Genomic DNA, 23,535 nt, shown 5'->3' on the forward strand with positions numbered 1-23,535 from the left:
TTAAACCATTAAATCCTCATATTGTGAAACAGTACAATAACATGCTAAATGACAACACAAATTACGAATCTAATATAATGATATTTGAATCCCACTAATGGAAATTTTGTTTAGGGAATATCCTATTGGAAAATGCAAAGGCAAAGCACATAAGACCTTTTTTCCCAGTGTTGTGCTTGTTTTGTGTCTGTCTGTTCATACTCCTAAAGTAGGGGGCACTATTGCACCAAGTTGTTGTTGGTTAGCAGTAATAAAAACGAAAGAAGTCATAGCCTGTCTCCTCCTCTTAATACATCCATGGTCTCCTCACGCTGTGTTGCTTTGGAATCGCTGGGGTGCTAGCTTGGTGTGAAGAGCAGTCTTGGCTGTCTGCTTATTACAACTGCTGTTGGGTTTCAGAAACAGTGAAAAGGTTTCACCACCTTTGTGGAAGAAGGATTTCACAGTATGGCGTTAAACCTCACCATCAACACAAGCAACCCGCCTCTCGGTGAGTTGCAGCCTGCGACCCCTGAATAAATACTTCTTCATTGCGTCGTGTGCATGCACTTAGTGACAGCTGGCTAGCTGGCTAGCGCTGTTAGGTGTCACCCTAACAAAGACACAATTTGAAAATCTTACCCTGTAATGTAATGTTTATTTGCGTATAATAAAAATATAGGTAGATTTGTCCAAGAAATTCGGATTTACTTGATACGGAAGACATGAAATCAACAGTACAATAAAAAAACATTAAAAGTTTGATGTTTTGTTCTAACGTTAATTGGGTCAATATTGTTTTATGGAAACAAACTGAACTGAACAACGGATGTTTCAACTCTAAAAACGGAAAAAGCTACGAAACAGCCATGTCTGTTATATATGAATTAAAATTGGTATGACTGTATGTCCATATAAGTTCAAATGGGGCGACCAAGCTGACGTTAGCTAGCTTGTTATCGTGGCACACCAAACCTCAACATGTGGACAGTTCGTTAAATTGTCCTTTTAATGACCGCAGCTACCGTACATTTTACATTTTTCAAATTGCACCGTGGACTGTCTATACACATTGCTTCGTTATATGCAAAAAATCGTTATGGACATGGAAATCATAGCTACATGCACATTATTGATAAGTTGACACGCTGGCAAGAGCTAATAACCCAGGTTAGCTCAGCTAGGTGGTTCATAGACGCATACAGTGTTGCTATAATGTATCAATACCCTGACGAATTTTATTAATATGTGACAGTACATTGTATCGTGTGTTCAATACAGTCAGGACGAAGCTTTTCAAGTGTAGTGTGTCAATGCTATATACTATGGCAAGCTAATTTAATGACTAGCTTTCTTTGACAGCGGCTAAACAGCGCCGTGTGTGGTGACAGTGAATACAGCGGGCTGATGCAAGCATGCTGAAACGTTGAGTGCTGGATGGAGAGTGCATGTGCATACTTTTGCACTCTTAGCAATCGGTTTCATTTTCTTAGCAGCAGCAGCAGCAGCAGCAGCCAAAGCAGCACTGTTCCTGGAAGCCATATTCTTTTTCCTACTATGACCACGCCAAGACCCGCCCTTAAACCGACTAAAACTAACCATCTCTTCCATCAGACCATTATCATTGAGTGTTGGCATGTTAGGGATTTAAACCCTTGTTCATACTTTATTTAAAGCTCCCAGCGAATTGTCAATGCAGAATGAACCCTAGGTTATTTTGGATGTGCTTCAAGCTGATTTGCAAGTTAGCCCAATCTACAGCCCCTGACAAAAGTCTTGTCGCTTATCTAAGTTGTAGGAACAACAAACAATAACTTGACTTGTAGTTGATCAATTGGAATCAGAAATGGCTTATATGAAAGGCAAAGGCTTCTGGATTATGCTTATTATACCAAAATAAAGTCTTGTATCAATCATTGAGTTTTATCATTGAATTAGGACCGGTCAGATTTGGCTTGGACAAAAGTCTTGTCGCATACAAAAATACAGTAATGTACGGTAGAAAGTATACTTTATTTTGAATACACAAACATGCTACAATAACATCAGAGCATACGTAAAGTCATGGTGCCTTGGGAAAAAAAAATGAGCTTGGAGGACTACATTCATACATCTCGGCAATGACTCAAATAACTTATTGATGAAGTCATCTGGAATAGCAAAGAAAGCAGTCTTGCAGGACTCCCAGAGTTCATCAGTATTCTTTGGTTTCATCTTCCAAGCCTCCTCCTCCATCTTACCCCAGACATGCTCAATAATGTTCATGTCTGGTGACTGGGCTGGCCAATCCTGGAGCACCTTGACCTTCTTCGCTTTCAGGAACTTTGATGTGGATGTACAGACTTGAACACATCTGTAAACAACATTAACTGAAGCTAATTTAGGCTGTTAAACCATGTTTACCCAGACTCACAACTAACCCTAACAAACACAGATGTTTCTCCTCTGTGCTGCAGGAGCGCTTCTGACAGCAGAGCATGTGAAGGACAGTGTGCAGGTATCGGTGGAGGAAGGCAAAGACACCCGGCTTCACGTCTCAGAGTAGGTCACATCATTTCATTAAATTGCCTAATGAGCTTTAACGGCCTACTGTAAAGAATGTATATGTGAAGTTATAGGATGTGCAACGTTGGTGTTTTTATTATTACTCAATTATTTCTCATCTGTGTGCTCTTTCCTTCCTTCAGTGCAATCCAGTTCAATGATGCCAACTCCATCAGTCGGTACTTGGCCCGGGTGGCTCCCGCTCTGGGCCTCTATGGAGCCAACCTGATGGAGCAGACTGAGGTGTGTGTGTTTGTGCATGTTAGAGCTTTTCTGTTCTCTTTGGTGTTCTAATTGACTTATTTGAGCTACTATCTGGTACCTGCAGGTCGACCACTGGTTGGAGTTCAGTGCTCGGCATCTGTGTGGTCAGCCTGCTTTGAGCGTAGCTCTGGGTGACTTGGATAAGGCCCTTTCCCTGCGGACCTTCCTGGTTGGACATGCCCTTACCCTGGCTGACCTCTCTGTCTGGGCTGCCCTCAAAGGTCAGTGCCATCCTGGATGTACCAGTCTGGATCTCTGCCATTTTGTCTATTTTAGTGTGGAATGTGTGTAGGTAAACAGGTGAAACCGTTGTGGTTGTTTCTCCGCAGGTCATAGGGAATGGCCAAGCCAGGGCAAATCCTTCTCCCATGTCAATCGCTGGTTCTCTTTCCTGAGCTCGCAGGTTCCCTTCACTGCCGTGGGCAACAAGTATGCCAGTAAGAATGCTCCAATAAGCAAATCCAATGTAAGTGTAATGTTGGACAATAACAAGTGATTTGTGATTTGATGTCTAACATTTGGAGAAATGGATCACTAATGAGAAGCCAGGCAGGGCTGACCTGGAGCGTTTATACTGTTTGCTAAAGATAAACAAAATGATTCATTTATATTGGTGTGAAAAGTTTTTTTATGTTAACAAAACAACACAAGCCGTTGCCCTGTATAGAAACTGAATTGATAATCCCTATCTACTAAAACACTTCTCAGTCTTCACAGATTCATTGGTTGAATAATATGTTTGTGCTCATTTAATTCAGAATAACTGTTTGTTTGACCTCACCAGAACTCGCTTTGGTGAAAAAAAGTATAGTAGAACTATTAAACAAATGCAGCGGTCCTGTTTTATTCCTGACTGGTTGTGTCTGTAATCGACAGTCGGATGAGAAGAAGCAAGATGTTGGCAAGTTTGTGGAGTTACCAGGAGCGGAGATGGGCAAGGTGGTGGTTCGATTCCCTCCTGAGGCCAGCGGGTAAGGCTTGAACTGGAGTTCAGGAGTAGTTCCGATTTATTTATCTCTTAACAGGAAGCATTTTTCTGTCTCTCTGTGGCCAGATACCTGCATATCGGCCATGCCAAGGCTGCTCTGCTCAACCAGCACTACCAGGTCACATTTAAAGGCAAACTCATCATGCGCTTCGACGACACCAACCCTGAGAAGGAAAAGGAGGACTTTGAGAAGGTAAAATACTCAGATCTTAGAGCAAATGAGAAACAAAATGTAATTAGTTATTCTTTCCAGTAAGAAACCAGAAAAGTACTCTTTTCATTATTCAGATAAAAAAAACTGTCAAATAATGTCTCTATCAAATATGTCTTTATTGCTTCTCAGGTGATCCTGGAAGATGTTTCCATGCTCCAGATCCATCCAGACCAGTTCACGTACACCAGCGACCATTTTGCCACCATAATGCGATTTGCTGAACAGCTGCTTGCCGAGGGCAAGGCCTACATCGACAACACGCCTCCTGAGCAGATGAAGCAGGGGAGAGAGCAGCGTGCAGAGTCCAAATGCAGAAATAACAGTACGCCTGGGGAAACATGTCATGTTTATCAGTCCAAGTGAATGTTGAAGCTACAGTGCAAATTTCTGAACTTTCTGAAGCTACAACACACAACTCTCTCTCTCTCTCTCCTCTGTAGCGGTGGAGCAGAACATGAAGATGTGGGCGGAGATGAAAGCTGGGACAGAGAGCGGTCAGACCTGCTGCATGAGGGCCAAGATTGACATGAACTCAAACAACGGCTGCATGAGAGACCCCACCCTCTACCGCTGCAAAACCATTCCACACCCTCGCACTGGAAACACCCACAAGTACTTAATTTAAACAAAGTCCAGGAATGGGGAAAACTAGATCATTAGTATCAATGATTTATAACTAAAAATCATTAAGATGTTAACATCTGTAGAATTTGCACCAAATATTGGACATAATGAAATATTCTACAAATATTCATTGTTAAAACTGCCCTTCCCCCCTTTCTTCCAGAGTCTACCCAACATACGACTTTGCCTGTCCCATTGTGGACAGTCTGGAGGGTGTGACCCACGCTCTCAGGACTATGGAGTACCACGATCGTGACGAGCAGTTCTACTGGATCATCGAGGCTCTGGGCCTGAGGAAGCCCTACATCTGGGAGTATGCTCGACTCAACCTCAACAACACAGTGCTGTCCAAGAGGAAGCTCACCTGGTTTGTCGACCAGGGATACGTCGATGGATGGTAGGTGTAGTCTGATACATCTGGCGACTGATGCTGATTAACGAGACTATAGGGAATGTATTAAGCGTCTATTTCTTCTACTCCTTCTTGGTGGTCCCTCACAACCAGAGCATGTGAACAGAGTGGAGCGCTCACAGAGCTGTTTCGTTCCATCCGCTTCCCCGCTCCAGGCCGTACCAGGCCGCTCCACTTAGTATCGCTTGGCGCTCAACTCAGATTTCTCCCTGATTCACTGAAATCGCTTACTTGCTCCAAAAAAAAGAAAAAAACAGCTGTGTAATAATCAGATGAAAGGCGTCCACCCTCCCTTCATGCTGCTCGCTCCGCAAGCACAAAGTCAGCCAGATGACAGGCACTTGCAGCATGGAGAGGGAGGACGTCTGCTGTTCATCTGCATGTACTGTTTTGCAGTAGCATAGAGACAGGCTTTGGCATGCTTCGAACTCAGAGTGTGAGTGGTACCGGAGCGGGTGATAAGGCGACACTCCCAACATTTTAAATATCCGCTCTGTGTTCCATTCAAAATCCTTGCACACTCTGCTCGTTCACGCTCTGCTCCAAACCTCCTCTCTTCTCCCTGTCCCCAAAATGACTCCTGTATTTCTCCCCTTTTCTCTCTTTACCTTTACTCTTTCCTCCTCTCTAGCCCCATGTTCTCTTTTGACTTCTCTCATCTTGTCCTCCAGGGATGACCCTCGCTTCCCCACTGTCAGAGGAGTCCTGAGGAGAGGAATGACCGTTGAGGGTCTGAAACAGTTCATAGCAGCCCAGGTACATGTGTCATAGTTGGGGATGGGCAGGGGAAAAGGCCAGATACCTCTCTTAACACAAAGAAGGGAGTTGATGATTGCAGATAAAGAATATATGAGAGATAACATTTTCAACTGTCTGCCAGACTAGAGAAAATTATGCAAGTCCATTAAAAGGTGTATATATACAGTATATGTTTTCATTTTCACAAGGGCTTACATTGTTTAGTATAACTATAAACACAGTCTGCATAGTCTTGATTGTCACAATGTCAAAATCAAGGACTTAAGAGAGTGCACAGTTGCAAATGTAATGAATTAAAGCATATCTATTGTATCCATGGAGTGCAGGAGCTTTTGTATCAGTTAGAAATGTGTTTTGTTTTATCTGCCTTCTTCCAGGGCGGATCAAGGTCAGTGGTGAACATGGAGTGGGACAAGATCTGGGCCTTCAATAAGAAGGTACATTTTTCTCCTTTCTCATCGCACATCGAGGCCTGATTGTCTGAACCTAGCTGTATACTTAAATGGGGATAATAATTATTCTGACATTGAATGTGGCTCCATTTTAATTAAGCATGGTCTGCATTGCTGCAACAGTAAGATGTACGAATCATTTAAAATATTTTGAAGGGTCCTTCTGTAGACCTCTGTTGAATTGTATCTTGTAAGATATAACTGCAGACCATTTTCATATGCTAACATTTGCTAGTTTCGAAGATTAAGGACTTTTTTAGGGGCAATATTTGTTTGACCTGGCTTGTACTGTATGTTAGAGAAAGAGGGGATATAATGAATGAATATGACACAAACCTTGCCTGTAATTGACCAAGGTTCAGAGAATTGCCCGTGGGTTCACTGCTGGCATGGCTTCCTTCTGCTTTGCTGTTATCATTCTGTTGAATGCTTTCATTTGCTACCTGTTTCCCTGCCTCAATACCCCACCCTCACCCTCCATATGACCCCCAATAACACTGAAAACCTAAAAAACAGCTGCTTCATTTCATGTCCCACATTTGATTGTATTCATGTTTTGGTGTCCCCCATTTTCATCTGTCTGGACATCGGTGTTGCTTCCTCTGTGTTGTTTTCTGTGCTGGCACTTGCTGCTTCATCCCAGAGTCAAGTGGAAGGTGGGCTAAGGAATACGTTTAAAAAATGTGCATAAACAGAGAGCATAAGTGAGTTTCACACTTTAGTTTGAATTAAAAGATTTTCTACTAATGACAGGCTGGTCTTGCATCACTTCAAGGACAAAGTACAATAGAACAACTACCAACAGTAGTGATGACAGTTGGTGTCAGGTTGCAATTTAGGATTCATATGCATGTTCAAGTAACCCACTCCTCCCTGCCCTCTTCAGCCCCCAAAGTTCCTTCACGTCAACTTGGCGATAGTTAAATGTGTTGTTAAGTGTGGTTACAGACATTCTTCACAGATGTTTATTTTCAACAGATCTTCAAACAGATTTGAAGTAATCTTAGAAAACTTAAAAACTACAACAGATTTCCCCTGAGTTACTGATGATATATATTTATTTTTTTAATCTGGTGTCTCTGCAGGCATTGCTACTGTCAATTGAGGTAGTAGTCCTTGCAATGCTAAGCTAATGTTAATAACTCCTTCAAAATTACATTTGTATTGAGGACAAAGCGGTGAGAGGAAATAATATAAACGTTCCATTCTGTGTAAATGTGTCTCTACCTCTTTCCTCTCTCTCTCTCTCTCTCTCTCTTCCTCCCTCCTTGTATCTGACATTAAACAGCATCTCACACTTCTGTTTCCAAGCTGCCAATTAGCTGTCTGAAGGTACTCCCCACCTCCTTCTCCACCTCCTCTTGCTCATTTTCACCCACTCCCTTCCTGCTTTCCTCATGGGCTGGTTTATCTGAAAATCCACCAACAGCCTTCACTGTTTTACCAGCCAATCAGAGGTTCAGAGTATATAGAATGTATTCAAATAATGTTTGTCAATTAGGGCTTCACAATATATAGTTTTTTCATCATCATTGCGTTATCAACTGGCGCAAAAAACGCACTGTGAAAGGCTGCGACATATCGCGAAAGATATTGAGTTAGTTGAATGAAAATATCTTTTAAATTGTAACTTCATTTTTTTTGTAAGTGGTGCCTTTTACATTTAATTCAATGTTCAATTTGTTTAATAAAAGAATGTTGGAAATTATTTCCTATCATTTGTGTTAAATTCAACAAGCACTTTGTTGTAATTTAGCAGAATACTGATCGCAGCAGAAATGCAGAACTGAGTGCACTTTAATATCTATTTATTAATTCCATGTAATATCGTTATCACGATATTCAACAACAATATCACATATTTTCCTCATATCGTACAGCCCTATTATCAAAACCTGTCAAAGAAGAGTTGTGTAGCAGAGGTCAGAGAGACATTTCTTTTAGCAAGACACTGGGAGTCTCTACCAGCAAGGAGAAATGACACAATTGAATGAAGTGATTGGTAAATTAGTTATTTTGTGTTTGATTTTCTACAACTCTGAATTGGCTCCCTAATATCTGTGTGAAAGCTCATCTTGTATCATGGCATAAAAATGAGTATGATGGATCAATGTTACTCTTGTGCACAATGTGTGTTTGTTGCTTTCATCACTTCCCATTCTCCATCCTCACTGATTTAAACTGGTTGTGAACAATGTGGAAGTAAACATAGGGAGCTGTGTGCTTGCTTTGGTTTTGAAGACTTCAGTTCCCAAAACATAATTAGTGACATCAGTGAAGTAAATGTGGCTTTTGGGGGTGGAATGGAGGTGTTGAAGAGGCATTTCTGTGTGGTTAGTCTTTTATGGTCATAGGTACATGGAACCGGACTTGTCAAAATAAATGTAGGAAAAAGGAAAATAATGCATGGCATTAATGTCAAAAAAGACCTTTTGCCTATACCCAACACCAAACCAGTAATGGGAATAATTTGGGCTACTACAGTGAGACTGCATTGTCTTACTTAAAGTTGACAGGAAGCTCTGCTTTGCAGCCCTTCTGTGGTTAGGGTGATTTAAAACTCTGGGAGTAAGATGGCTAGACACAGAAGGATTTTCTAAATGCAGGGCTAAATCTCTACAACAGACTGGTTAAACAAACTTTAAAATATATTTAAAAAGTCAAGTCCTTCACCAGAGAAATTATCAAAGCTCTTGGGTTTATTTTTTTTGTTTTTTTACAAGACAATAATATCCAGTATTAAATCCTCCTTCCTTAATGTCTTCCTCTCAATCTATTCCCTTCCCTTCATCCCTTAGTCCATTGCAACTTTTTGAGTGAGTGCGTCACACTTTATTTCCTAAATCAACGTAAATGAGGTTTTTTTTTGGTGAAAAAAGCATGCAATAAATACATGTCTTTTTTTTGAAGAATGGCTGGTTTTCTAGTCTGAGTCAACTGGTTCCATTCCATCATTAGGTGCTTTCCGACTGGATAGTACTTGTACTTTTTAGAGGAAAAGTACACTTCTAAGCAGTTCTAAGAACTACTCTCTCCCAAAATCTTTTTTTTCCGTTTGCATTCCCACTGGCCAAGTGGCCATAGGGACTGGTAGGAGGGGTAAGGGAGTGACGCAAGCACGGCAATGGTCTTTATTGCATCGTCACTAGACCTTAGCGCCACATACAACAACAACAAATGATGCTAATACTTGTGCACTTTTCCTATATTAAATGCACGTCCATTCTCGTAGTAATTCACGTAATGTTTTGCTCTACACAGACGGGACTTTATTATACTCGGAACAGACCCTGTGTGTGTGTGTTTTACTATATTCGTGGGGCCCAAAAACCGGGGAATACAGTATACTTGTGGGGCCCAAAATGCTGGACCCCACAGGACACGCTTGTGGAGTTTAACTCCATAAAGACAGTTAACCACAGGTTCCTGTTAATCTGATGATGGACATGTGTTGTGATATTTAAACAAACGATCCGTCAACGGCGAAATAAAATCCTCTTATTTACGAGAGCGGTCTGAGAGACCTCCAGCTCACAGCGGGGTCTCTGAGCAGGACTGGCCGAGTGACGAGCTAGAAGCCGGGGCAGGCGACTGCTGGCTGTCGCCTCACTTCATGGAGCTTCTCAACTCCGAAAACTTTGAAGCAAATTGTCAATTCGGCATCAATTTTCGCAAGACTGCCTATATTAGAAATCTAAACAGTTAATTTCTCGCCTAAAACGTTGTCAGAAGTGAATTTAATGATGAATAAGATGGTGAAAATTGTTAAAAATGTCCCGTTGTTGCTGTGTCTGCAAGTTTCCGAGTTGCCAGTGGGCGTGACTTATAAGTTCGACCAATCAAGTCCACCTAGGAAAAGGGAAAAGACCCTGGTCTGAAGTAGGAGCTAAAAAAAGTACGCTACTGAGGCCAGAGGAACTTAAAAATCCCCAAATTTTTCGGAACACGACGAAAAAAGTGTTCTAGGAACATTTAGTTCTAAGAACTGCAAAAATCCCTCCGGTCGGAAAGCCCCAATTGGTAGAGCTAGGGACTATTTCATTGTTCCCACTGGGGCCTCCATACTGAAAGAAGACTACTTCTATTGTACTATGAAGTGGTTTGAGTAAAAGTATCCACCTCCTGGTATAATCTAAACAAAATTGCCCCTGCTGGGATGGTGTTGATCCCTTTCTGCTTGGATGGTCTATTCTGCAAATCATTCAGCCATCATTGGGCTCTTAAACACTCAGGCTGGCTGGTACATTAGTGAAAGTGAATGTTGACTGAACAAGCAGCTGAAGAAAAGCTTGTTTCCCTCGCCTGCATACGATCATGATTCACTCATTAAATCAGCATTTATTTCTTCTTGTGTGTCTTACTTTCTTATTTGCCACTTACTGAGCTGAGGCATTTTTGTATCTATTTTTTATTTTATTTTCAAAGAAAATCTTTTGAATTAAGTTGCATCATTTTCTGCTTTGTCCTTTCATTACTCAGCATTTTGTAGGTAGAGATTGTTACAAAGCACTTGTCTGGCATTTCTTTTACTGACCTGTTTGTGTATGTATGTCTTTGTTTGTGTGTGTGTGTTAGGTTATTGACCCGGTGGCTCCCAGGTACACAGCTCTGTCCAGCTCCTATGTGGTTCCTGTCTCCATCTCAGAGGCTACAGAGGAGATCAAGGAGGTGGCCAAACACCCTAAGGTAAGGGCTCTTTTTCTAATCAGCAGTTTGTTTGTGCCTGGAGAAGATCTGATTGATTGAAAGTTGCACAGCAGCAGGCGATAACTTTGTGGGTATGCTACTTTCTGCCATGAAAGTAGCATAAACACTATGCTGTAGTGTTGGACACATGGAGCGTTTAGATCAATCAATCAAGTTTATTTAAAGTGTAAAATCACCATTAGACAGAATCTCACTCAGTGGTGCCGCAATTGTCTCTTAGTACACATGCTGAAGTCCTTTCTGTGTCCATGCAGAACACAGAGGTGGGCATGAAGACGGTTTGGTATGGACCTCGAGTTCTGGTTGAAGGAGCTGATGCTGAGACCTTCTCAGAGGGAGAGATGGTCACCTTCATCAACTGGGGCAACCTCATCATCACCAAGATCAACAAGTATGTGGGATTATTGCTCAGCTAATCCTTATTGTTCAGAATCACGAGGTGCCTCATTAAAGTAATGACGTGCACCCTTTCTTACGGCTCAGAGGGGCAGATGCTAAGGTTCAGTCCATGGAGGCTCGTCTGAACCTGGAGAACAAGGACTTCAAGAAGACGACAAAGATCACGTGGCTGGCTGACACAAACAGTGCCCCCCTGCTGCCCACCATCTGCATAAACTACCAGCCTCTCATCTCCAAAGCCGTCCTCACCAAAGACGACGACTTCAAGGAGTACATCAATAAAAACAGCAAGGTCTGTTCTGCAACACGTGTTCTTAATCTCACGGCATGCGTCACATTGGTCATTTTCAAATCTATTGTTTTATTTGATTGCGCTATTCTCACTTTCTTAGTTGGAGGAGAAGATGCTTGGAGACCCTTGTCTAAAGGACCTGAAGAAAGGTGACATCATCCAGCTCCAGAGGCGGGGCTTCTACGTCTGTGACCAGCCTTATGAGCCTGTCAGGTGAGGAAAATGACCTATTTGACCTGTTTGTTTGAACCACCCCAATTCAAGGATATCGCCCATTACTGTCACAGATTTCTGCTGTCTAACTGTGTTGATTGTCCTGCCATCTGTGTCTAACTACGGTTTACATCTACAGCCCTAACAGCTGTAAGGAAAGTCCCTGTGTCCTGTTCTACATTCCTGATGGACACACCAAGGAGATGCCCACTTCTGGATCCAAGGACAAGAGCAAGGCATCTAGCAACACAGTAAGTGCTTTTGAGGAAAAAACACCATCCATTTCTTTTTTTTAAATCGTCGACCAAAGCCCGTTATCTCAATTCTGTAAATCAGACTTGATATTAGTGTATAGGACGGTATTTGATTTAATAGTAAAGGAGTATAGTCTGAGTAAACTGAGCTCATCAACTGGTTAGAGGTAGGGACCATTATTGTTCCCCCTGGGGCCTGCATACTTCTTCTATTGTACTGTGAAGTGGTATCCAGTGGTAACCATGATGTTTTGGGACATCAACAGCAGTAGCAAAGTGGTTGCTAACTGGTTTAACCAGTAATGCAAACGTTGGCCAAATGATAGACTAAAAATAGATGGGTTTTGAATCCAGATTTAAAGACAACAGGAGAGTCTTTGATCACAACAGGGAGGGTGTTTTAAAGATGAACCCACAGTTGTCTCTTTGATGTCTGCGATAAACTGGTACCTTCAATTTCTTACTCTCTAAATCTGCCTTATCTTTCGCCCTAGCCTGCCTCAACCTCTGCCAAGGCTGCCTCAACCTCAGCCCCAGCACCTGCCTCAACCTCAGCCCCAGCACCTGCCTCAACCTCAGCCCCAGCACCTGCCTCAACCTCAGCCGGTGACTTATTCTCGAGCATTTTAGCACAAGGTGAAGCTGTCCGTCAGCTTAAGGTTGCCAAGGCTCCTAAAGACGAAGTGGACAAGGCCGTTCAGCAGCTGCTTTCTCTGAAGGCACGTGAGCTGTAATGAAAAGCAATTAAAGCAATTACACTTTTAGCAATTAAAGACTCTTATTTGTTCAAATGAATAATGACTTTCTCTCTCTACAGGCAAAGTTTAAGCAGCAGACAGGTATGGACTACAAGCCTGGCATGGCTCCTCCCACCTCAGCTCCAGCCCCGCCCACCACATCAACAGACCCCACCTCTTGTCCGTTTACCCGCGTTACCCAGCAGGGCGAGCTGGTTAGGAAACTAAAGTCAGAGAAGGCACCTAAGGTACCTGGACATTTGTCCAATTACTAATCGTGTCCATATCTGCTTGTCCCATTACTGTTTATGTCCACATCCGTCAATCAGCACTCACATCTCAAGTCGTCCATCTATTTATTAATAATGTACTGAATGATTTTTCCAATCATTTCACGTGTCCTCGTTCGTTGTCCAGTGAATTCTCCCATCCAAAGTCGTTTGTCCAGTCACTCGCTGCTTGTGTCCCGAATGATTTGTCCAGTCATTGCTCATGTCCCCCACGTTGTTTGCATGCCAGTCAAGTTTACCCTAAACTACCTGCAACAATAAGCTGGTTTGTTGGTGGTACCAGGAGCAGATTGATGTAGCTGTGAAGCAGCTCCTCGCTCTCAAGGAGGAGTTTAAAAAGCTGACTGGTCAGGATTACAAACCTGGGATGGCCCCTTCCACTCCTGCCTCCTCCTCTGCTCCTCCTGCGGCCACCCACTCTTCCTCCTCCTGCTCTTCTTCAGCCCTGTATGAGCGCGTTTCACAACAGGGGGAAGTTGTGAGGAAACTGAAGTCTGAAAAAGCCCCGAAGGTATTCTGATGCAGCATGACAGTAGGGATGTAGTGATAGAAAACCATTTAAAATCAAAAACCAGTGCTTATAAAAAACCCAAAGTTTAATTGTGACTATCAGTGTGCAGCACGTTGTCACTAAGGCCTAGTACCTCATTACTCATACTACCACTGAAGCAGCCCAGTGGGATTACACTGTGGTAATCAGGGTGGTGGTGACTGTCCACCAGACTACAGATAAATATTGCTACATTTTGGCTTCTTCATCTAACTGATGAGAATCTTACATGAACATACTGTTTTCTGCCACAGTTGGAACTGTTGGGTTATTTTACATGAGAAATTATAGTATTTATTTTTTTCCCATGCTTTTCTCACTAGTTTGATGTGGACGGAGGTCAGTTGGAGAAAGTTGATGTCATGTACGTCTGTGCACCAATCAGGATTTAGCAACATTTGAATCAAAATCTGATGACTGTTGAGGGTTGTGGGTGTCCATCTTGGCAATGCCTGACAGCTCATCCAAAAATGGGCAAAGAGGTGGAGTGTGGATGGAGCTGAGGCAGACTGAATAAAACCTACAGTCTACGCTTGCCTCCTGTCACGGCCACCCCGCCTGTCATTTGAAGTGGCACATCCTTAATTATTATTAAATTATTTTAAAAGCTAAACCTGGCCAGTGAAAGCAACATTTAGCTATAAGCTTATATGCTTAAACAAGTGATTTTATTCATCAGTATCAAGATTTTCACAATATTTCTATTTTACCTGATGCTGATGTGAATTAATGCACATATGCTGTTACAACATTGTTTACCCATTACAGGATTATAAAAATATGAAATGCGTCACAGTTTTCTTGCCCGTGTGTCCCCAGGACCAGGTTGACGCAGCAGTGAAACAGCTGCTGGCCCTGAAGGTGGAATATAAACAGGTCACAGGCCAGGAGTACAAACCTGGAGCAGCCCCAGTCCAGAACAGCACCAGCCCTGCCCCTGCTGCCATTGTCCTCTATGAGAAGGTTGCTGAGCAGGGAGAAGTGGTCCGGAAACTGAAGGTTGAAAAGGCATCCAAGGTGAGACTATCACCGCAGTATCACAGCTACTACATATCCCTGTACTACCAGTGTTTCCCCTACTTTTAGAGTCTTTATATTGTTGAATAGTCCTGCAACTTTCTCTGCTGCTATGACTAAATGGTTCTCTTCTCGCTGGCTGTTCATCAGGATCAGCTAGATGCTGCAGTGAAGCAGCTGTTGGCTCTAAAGGCGGAGTATAAACAGCAGACCGGACAGGATTACAAACCAGGATTGCAAGCTCCAGGTAGCCATGTACAGAGCCAGTCCAGCTCTTCCTCAATCCAGTCCAGCTCTCCCCCGCAGGCCCAGGAACTGTTCTCACAGGTGGCCCAACAGGGAGAGCTAGTGAGAAAGCTGAAGTCCGAGAAGGCCCGCAAGGTAAGGAACCAGTCACAGTGTGGGGTTAAATACAGCTAGTACTGGAGAGGAAAATGACAACAACCAGTTTCCTTCCATTGTAGGAACAGGTGGACGAAGCCGTGAAGACTCTCCTGGACCTGAAGAACAAGTACAAGACGCTTACTGGACAGGATTACAAACCAGTGGCCACTGCTGGAGCCACCGGAGGAGAGGACAAAAACCGCAAGGAGAGGGAGAACAAGTCTGAGAAACAGGGAGGAGGAGGAGGACAAGGAGCAGGGAAGAAGGCTAAAGGAGACAAAGCCAGCCAGGGCAAGGAATCCTCCGTAGGGGCAGGGGGCCCAGGAGATGGTCAAGGACCTAAGAAGCAAACACGGTGAGAGACTGGAAACTGATCCAAGAAGATCCAGCAATGATAAAGTAGCTTTTTCTTCATCTGGTTTAGTTTAAAAGTTGAAATGCTACCAGCCAGCAGAATGTTTAGTATAAAATGGGACTACATAATGGTGAGTCGTTATTTCAGATAAAATGATAAAATAAATACTGTGATCATTAAACAGATACTGAGGAACAAAATGTTTTTACTTTTAGCATCTGAAGTCAACTTTTCTACTTTGACCTCTTTCTTTCAGTCTCTCTCTATAAGTGCAAATTTAACCAGTTTATTTTCAAAACATCGTGTTTTCAGTTTTATTTTGTCTCTAACAATAGTGAAAATATTTCTCCCACATGTGGAGCAAGGCTCTGCAGACTGAAGTTAGATGGTGAGACCATAAAGCATTCACAGTTGGTTGTACTGATAATGATTTGGCTGAAAGTGATAGAAAGTAAAAATGTCTGGGTCAATAAAAAGCCTTGTACTAAACTGTCTTTTCTGTTTTGGATACATTATAGTTAAATGAATGAGACGCTTCCTCAGCGAGAAACATTGTTTTGTATGGATGTGTTTAATTGCTACCACAAAACACTTAACATGCAGTAACTGGCAGTTTCATTTAAAACGTACAATACCATGAGATGTATGTTTTAGTTTTTTTAAACAAATACTAGAGGGGACAAGGCACATACTTGGATTTCTTACTTGGAAACTGAAGATGGATCATCTGTAAGCAGAACCCTTTGCTACTGTAGCTTAACGACTGAAGAGGTTTTTTTGTTTTTGTATTCAGAGTTGGTGAGTTTAAAATGATTGGTGTGTTTTTCATCTGCTTGATCAGTGCTTGTGTCCTGCTGTCAGCCTCGAGGAGCAAATGTGATGATATAGTGCTGCACTACTTATATAAAAAATATTCTGCATGCTTTTCTATCCATAATAAATATAGACATTTGCATATCAGCCCTGTAAACCCTGAAGACCTAAGTTAAAAATTATCAAGGTTTTGATATAAGATGCAAAAAGTACAATAAAAAAAATTCTGTTCCTCAGATCAAGAGTTCTAATCATGATCACAATGCCGCGCTAATAATAGAGATTGGGATTTGGCCTTTATGGTGCAGCTCTATCTCTGTTTTGTCAGCTAGCAGTATGAAGCTGCTTTTTTAACTGTATAGTTACTGATGTGAGCTTTGAGTTGCATGGTTGGCTGGTCTGGGATTGGCTGTGTGTTTTAGGATTGTGTTCATGCAACTCAAATCTTGTACCTGCACATAGACTAACTAATGAGGCATGGTGTGGGAATTTCCCAGATTGGTCTGCCACTGTATTTAGGCAGTGCTTAATTACCACGGTCAAATTGTTCTTTCAGTGCGAAGATAATAAAACCGTTTGAGTTGCGAATACTCTAATACAGTAAAACGGACATTAGTTCCACAATATCTTCTCCACTTCTTAAACAATGTGATGCCTACAAACAAAATAATCAATTATAATGTGTGATTAACAAAACACAAACAAACTTAAACTTTAAATACTATGTATTGTAGTGTTTTGGACCTCTTAACCTCAGGCTTTGCATCCCTCTAACTTAGTTGTCTGTCTCCTGACAGGTTGGGCCTGGAGGCCAAGAAAGAGGAGAACCTGGCTGACTGGTACTCTCAGGTGAGATGAATGGACACAGGTCCCCTTTACTCCAATAAAACCTTTTTGTCTACTTCCACATAAGCCAATTGAAAACAAACCACTTTATAAAATGCCAGTCTTTTCTGAAATGCCCCTTTTTCAATGTAACATTGTTCCTCCTCTCCCCAGGTCATCACTAAGGCCGAGATGATTGAGTACTATGATGTTAGTGGCTGCTATGTGCTGCGGCCCTGGTCCTTCGCCATCTGGGAGGCCATTAAAGACTTCTTTGACCGGGAGATTAAGAAAATGGGTGTGGAGAACTGCTACTTCCCCATGTTCGTCTCTCAGGCCGCCCTGGAGAAGGAAAAAACCCACATTGAAGACTTTGCTCCAGAGGTAAAAGATAAAATAACATAAAAGAGGGGGAAAGCATGAAAATAAAAATACCAGAAGTATGCTTTGCTGAAACAAGATAAATAACATAACAATATGACTGCACAATGTTAATAATCATTCAGTGGTGATGTTGTCATCTTTGTCAGGTTGCCTGGGTAACCCGGTCAGGAAAGACTGAGCTGGCAGAGCCCATCGCTGTCAGACCCACCAGTGAGACAGGTCTGAACCACAGCTCTTTAATGGACTCTGACTTTAAAACCAAACTATATGTGTCAATGCAGACACACATGCAATGAATGTACACAAAGTGTAAATAGCTTTTTAAACATTTATCTTGCTTTTTAATGGAGCAGTCGGAGTGATGTAGCGGTGTCATGTTTGGTATGAACCTGGGACTGTTTTGTTTTGCTCCAGTGATGTACCCTGCCTACGCTAAATGGGTCCAGTCCCACAGAGACCTGCCGATCAAACTCAACCAGTGGTGTAATGTCGTGGTCAGTATCCTCCTATTGTCACATCTGCACCTTCATCTTCATAGTTACAAACTTGATGAAGAAATTGCTACACAAAACACTGGCACCCTTACTTCTTTTTATCTCTTCTCACCGCTTTCTCTCCCCCACTTCTCCCTCCAGAGATGGGAGTTCAAACACCCCCAGCCCTTCCTGAGGACAAGAGAGTTCCTGTGGCAGGAGGGACATACAGCCTTTGCCAGCAAAGAGGAGGCAGCTGAGGAGGTAATGGCCCTGGCAACGCTACCTTAACAACGACCACAAGCACTCCTCTTCCATTATGTTTGAAATACATGAGCTGTTTTTATTTTTAACGTTAATTTGTATAGGGACAGATACGTATGTAGCATACACCAATGCCACACACCACAACATTTATAGCATAGGGTAATGTGCATTTTAATTTCTAAGTGCTGAGGTGCATTATGGCGCAGTACATTTACGGTACAAAAATTAGTGTTATTGTTTAAACCATGCTGCATTGTATACATCTCTAAGTATTTGTGTGCTTTACATGTGTATTTGTAGGTGCTTCAGATTCTGGATCTGTACGCCAGGGTGTATGAAGAGCTGATGGCGATCCCTGTGGTGAAGGGGAGGAAGACAGAGAAGGAGAAGTTTGCAGGAGGAGATTACACCACTACTGTGGAGGCATTCATCTCTGCCAGTGGCCGAGCCATTCAGGTACTGTAGTATGCCAGATCACTTCATTTCATCACTATGATGAGCTGCAGAGAAACAGACAATGATTCATGTGGGTTGATGTTTAGGAACAAAGTAATTGCAATGTTAAAAAAAAACAAAAAAAAACATGAAGTCATTTTGCCTTTTGCATTGCTTTGTGCCTCTTCAGGGTGCTACATCTCACCATCTTGGTCAGAACTTCGCCAAGATGTTTGAGATCATGTTTGAGGATCCGAAGAGGCCGGGTGAGAAACAGCTGGCCTTCCAGAACTCCTGGGGAATCACAACCAGGACCATCGGCGTCCTCACCATGGTCCACGGAGACAACATGGGTCTCGTACTGCCTCCCAGGGTGGCCTGTCTGCAGGTAGATACTCCCACATTCTCACACAGAAATATGGAAATATGGTAGATATACCTTGTTTAATTTGACAACTGTGTAATGATATACCCATTTAGCCCAAGACACCTGTTTTTATCCCCTTCTTATATTTTATGACTGAAAGAATAGATGAAGACCAAACCCCACGCTAGAGTAAACATCGGACTGATACATACAGAGAAAAAAAGAATACGGCACTATATGAATAAAATGTTCTTTTTTTTTTCCCAGGTTGTCATCATCCCATGTGGGATCACTGCCACCCTGCCAGAGGAGGAGAAGGAGGCAGTGTTGACCCAGTGCTCTAAATACATGAGCAGGCTGCTGGATGCTGGCATCAGGGTGAAGACTGACCTCCGAGACAACTACTCCCCAGGGTGGAAGTTCAACCACTGGGAACTCAAGGTATGAAATAATATGGCAACAGTTATAGTAGTAGTGGTAGTTAATGAGATGCTTTACCTGAATGCATAAATTCAACAATAAGAACCAATAAAAAAAGAAGATAAAACAGCCATGTTTTCTGTAAAGGCATTGATAATGACTGTCCGTTTCTCTCTCTCTCGTTGTTTCTATCTGCGTTTGCCTGTGTCTCTTGTCCAGGGAGTTCCTATCCGTCTAGAAGTGGGTCCTAAAGATATGAAGCAGAGTCAGTGTGTCGCAGTGAGGAGAGACTCGGGCGCAAAGTTGACAATTCCAGAGGCTGAGGTGGAGAAGAAGCTGGTCGCCATGTTGGAGGACATCCAGAACTCCCTGTTCAAGAAGTAAGATGCAGCAGGGTCAGACTTGCACTCTATGGCTGGCACTGCAGTGAAATCTGTCTCAACTGCTCTAAATCTCACTCAAAGGATTTTAACACCATGTGCCTTAGTATCATGTGAAAAGCTGCTGTTTCAGAGGCATTCACACTGCACAAAAAACCAACACACAGTCTACTGACCCTCTCATGTTGGTCAGACCTTTACTCGCATACATAAAGCCATACATGTAACGAATAGTTAGAAATAGTTGTTAATATAATAAAATACACTTGTATTTGATATAAACTCAGCAAAAAAAGAAACGCCCCTTTTTTAGGACACTGTATTTTAAAGATACTACTGTAAAAATCCAAATAACTTTAGAGATCTTCATTGGAAAGGGTTTAAACAATGTTTTCCATGCTTGTTCAATGAACCATAAACAATTAATGAACGTGCACCTGTTGAACGGTCAAAGACAATAACAGCTTGCAGGCGGTAGGCAATTAAAGTCAGTTATAAGAAAATTTGGAAAGTAAAGAGACCTTTCTGCTGACTGAAAAACACCAAAAGAAAGACGCCCAGGGTCCCTGCTAATCTGCGTCAACGTGCCTTAGGCATGGTGAAGGAGGCATGAGACCTGCAGATGTGGCCAGGGCAATACATTGCAATGTCCCTACTGTGAGGCGCCTAAAGACAGCGCTACAGGAAGCACAGCTGATCGTCCTCGCAGACCACGTGTAACAACACCTGCATAGGATCGGTACATCCCAATATCACACCTGCGGGACAGGTACAGGATGGCAAAAACAACCGCAAGAACTGGCCAGTCTGGTGCAGTACATGAGGAGGAGATGTACTGCGGTACTTAATGCAGCTGGTGGCCACACCAGATACTGAGGGCTACTTTTGATTTTGACCCCCCCCCCCCCTTTTGTTCAGGGACACATTATTCCATTTCTGTTAGTCACGTGTCTGTGAACATTGTTCAGTTTATGTCTTAGTTGTGAAATCTTTTAATGTTCATGCAAATATTTGCATATGTTAAGTTTGCTTAAAATATAAAAGCAGTTGAAAGTGACAGGACGTTTCTTTTTTTGCTGAGTATATGTATGACATATATGGTCAGAAATGCTTCTGCTGTCATTTCTTTAGGACAGCTGCTGATCACTAGCTGTCATAAAGGCACAAAACACCTAACACGTCATATTAAACTTAATGTAGTATTGCGGTTCGTGTAGCTGTAAATTGAAGCTGCTATAATTTATATTTTTTATAATGTGTAATGTGAGATTGGTCGTGCATAGAGAATTATCACTTGAATCTGCAGCTCCCCATGGCTTTTCAGACCTTTATAGTGCTGCTGGATGCGTAAAGAAGCAACGGTTTGCTAAGTTGTTAGCCATATCATCTTATATGTGATGATATGTCAATGTTGTGTTCACAACTTCTTTCCGCTGCAACCAGGTGGCCCCAAAAATCTGTTATTGCAGGGTTGAAATCATCCTGTTTCCCAAGCAGCTGAGGGAAACGTGTTAAAAAATGATGTACACAGACTGACAGATCCAGCTGTAAATGAAAACACACAGAATTACGGGGAAATTAGGAGCTGATTACATGGTGACCATAAATATGCAAGAAAACTGGTTAAATTGTGTTGTTTGTGTTAAATTGTGCGTTTGTCAGAGCTTCAGATGACCTGAAGAGAAACATGGTGCCTGCAGACACGATGGAACAGTTCCAGAAAGAGTTGGACCAGGGCAAGGTGAGAAACACAAATCACATGCAGCACAAAACATTTGATTGTGTGTCCTCATCTGAGTAAATATTTGATAATACATTTATCTTTTTGATAGATTGTCCAGATCCCATTCTGTGGAGGAATTGAGTGCGAGGATTGGATCAAGAAAACCACTGCCAAGTACGTCCAACATGTTTGTGTATTTTATGTAAGAAGGGACAATACACATTAATTTACATGAGCACTTGAGTTCATTATGTAAATGTGCTGGATTTAGCCATACAGGCAAATGTTCCTCTGCAGTCGCTAGCAGGTTGATGGCATTAAAAGAAAACATACAGACGCACATGCACAGAGAAAAAAGCATATCCATAAATAAACACAAGTAGAAGAACAGACACATAAGCACAGATAAAAGCATAAAGGCACAGACAAACAGTAAAACAATGACCACTACTCCAGTCACTGTCTGACACAGTCGTTAATGCTTTGCTCAACCTTTTTGAGGAAGCAAAAGACAACCAAGTTGCCTGCATCATTATCTGTGCAGATGATGATGATGTAAATCCATCAAATATACATATGCAATAAGGACTGAGTCACATTATGCAGTCGCTGGGCTAGAAAACAATTAACATTTTGCTGTTCTATGGAGTCATTTCAAATGCATGTATTCAGGATTTTCAGGGTTATTTGTAAAGTATCACCATAATTTGTTTCATTTACAAAAAATACAAGATGTTAAATATTTATTCCTGTCAATTTGCTCTCATTTTGCTTTGAGTGCTTTAATTTCAACCATTAAAGACAATGTGTGCTTGGTTGTCCTGTAGGGACCAGGACCTGGAGCCTGGAGCTCCGTCCATGGGCGCCAAGAGCCTCTGTATTCCCTTCTCACCCCTGAAGACGCTGCAGCCTGGTCAGATGTGTGTCAGCGGCAAGGAGCCTGCCCAGTACTACACCCTGTTTGGACGCAGCTACTGAACACCTGCTCTGCTGGAGCACCAGGATGGACATAGTAGTTGAAAGGGCTTTCCTATCGTCTCTCATCTATATACTGTACCTGATCTCTTTTCAGTGTATAGGGTAACAGGGATATGAGGTGACTGGACTGTGGTATTTAGGATGGGCATATTTTGTTTGTTTTTTTAACATATGTTAACATTGTTATAGTGCATCTGGAAGAAAGTGGAGGTGAGAGAAACTATTTACTTTTTAGAATTCAGTTATGAGAAAAAAATGGTGGTTGCGCTGTTTCCCTCCTACATGGCTGATTACTCTCTAAAGACCATGTTAAAGAATACTCCCTGTCCTGCAGTGGTTTGTATTGGAATGGGAAGAACCACCAGGACACCAGGCAAATATTAAATCTTTTCAGAAGTGATATTTTTTTTATAACTCCCTACTTAACACTGTCAAGACAAACAAACATTATGATTTAGTTTGTTTTAAAGTTTCTGTCAACACAGAATTTAATGGGGGTTTTGCACCTTTTTGAAATTTGGAAAAACTTAAGAAAAAATAAATACTGCTGAAAGAAATTCCTGAGAAACATACCATCTACTGCTGTCTGGAGAAAAGTACTATTTGCCTGCCAACAGTCCCATCTCTTGCAGCCAAACAGTCTCAGGAACTCTGCAGGTACTCAGGCTTGTAGCTGGGGTATTATTCTCACAGCTTTATCAGCCCTTCTCTCTCTATGTGACTGGTTATGGAGTGTGGCTCATCATACACAGCTTAATAAGCCAAATGACTTAAAGCTGTGAGGAACTGTTTATGGTTAATAGTCAGTAATGTAGTCTTCTGTCACTACTCTCCCGTTAAACCTCTCTACAACTTGTCTGTAATAAAGTAATTTCCATGGCAAACTGCCCTGTGTTGTTTTTGATCCTGGATATAGCTGGGTGGAATCCCTGGCCTGCTCAGTTGGTCATTGGTTATTTGTGTTGTAGGACACCAGTGTAAGAAATTAATTAATAAGCGAGTATTATACTTAATGAATTAAGGTTACAATGTAAAT

The 23,535-nt window shown here is 42.1% G+C and overlaps 1 protein-coding gene across 2 annotated transcripts; it reads left to right on the plus strand.

The window, feature by feature from the left end:
* The first annotated feature begins 279 nt into the window (after positions 1 to 279).
* On the plus strand, positions 280 to 23,383 carry eprs1 (glutamyl-prolyl-tRNA synthetase 1). 2 transcript variants are annotated; one of them, XM_078275267.1, is made up of 35 exons: positions 280 to 490; positions 2,436 to 2,520; positions 2,667 to 2,766; positions 2,852 to 3,008; positions 3,117 to 3,253; positions 3,664 to 3,758; positions 3,842 to 3,968; positions 4,119 to 4,311; positions 4,430 to 4,601; positions 4,777 to 5,010; positions 5,697 to 5,781; positions 6,162 to 6,221; positions 10,812 to 10,922; positions 11,198 to 11,334; positions 11,427 to 11,634; positions 11,735 to 11,847; positions 11,987 to 12,098; positions 12,596 to 12,820; positions 12,919 to 13,086; positions 13,412 to 13,639; positions 14,498 to 14,695; positions 14,846 to 15,076; positions 15,160 to 15,434; positions 17,045 to 17,096; positions 17,247 to 17,456; positions 17,603 to 17,675; positions 17,871 to 17,950; positions 18,092 to 18,193; positions 18,497 to 18,652; positions 18,822 to 19,019; positions 19,266 to 19,439; positions 19,638 to 19,798; positions 21,461 to 21,539; positions 21,631 to 21,695; positions 22,349 to 23,383. In XM_078275267.1, the coding sequence occupies exons 1-35, from the start codon at positions 448 to 450 to the stop codon at positions 22,497 to 22,499; spliced, it is 4,995 nt and encodes a 1,664-aa protein (XP_078131393.1). In that variant the 5' UTR covers positions 280 to 447; the 3' UTR covers positions 22,500 to 23,383. The 2 variants fall into 2 exon arrangements, with proteins under 2 accessions (XP_078131393.1, XP_078132185.1); XM_078276059.1 differs by lacking the exon at positions 13,412 to 13,639 and having other exon boundaries at positions 281 to 490.
* The last annotated feature ends 152 nt before the right edge of the window (positions 23,384 to 23,535 follow it).

Source organism: Sander vitreus, chromosome 1, assembly GCF_031162955.1.
Source record: "Sander vitreus isolate 19-12246 chromosome 1, sanVit1, whole genome shotgun sequence".
Taxonomy (NCBI): Eukaryota; Metazoa; Chordata; class Actinopteri; order Perciformes; family Percidae; genus Sander; species Sander vitreus.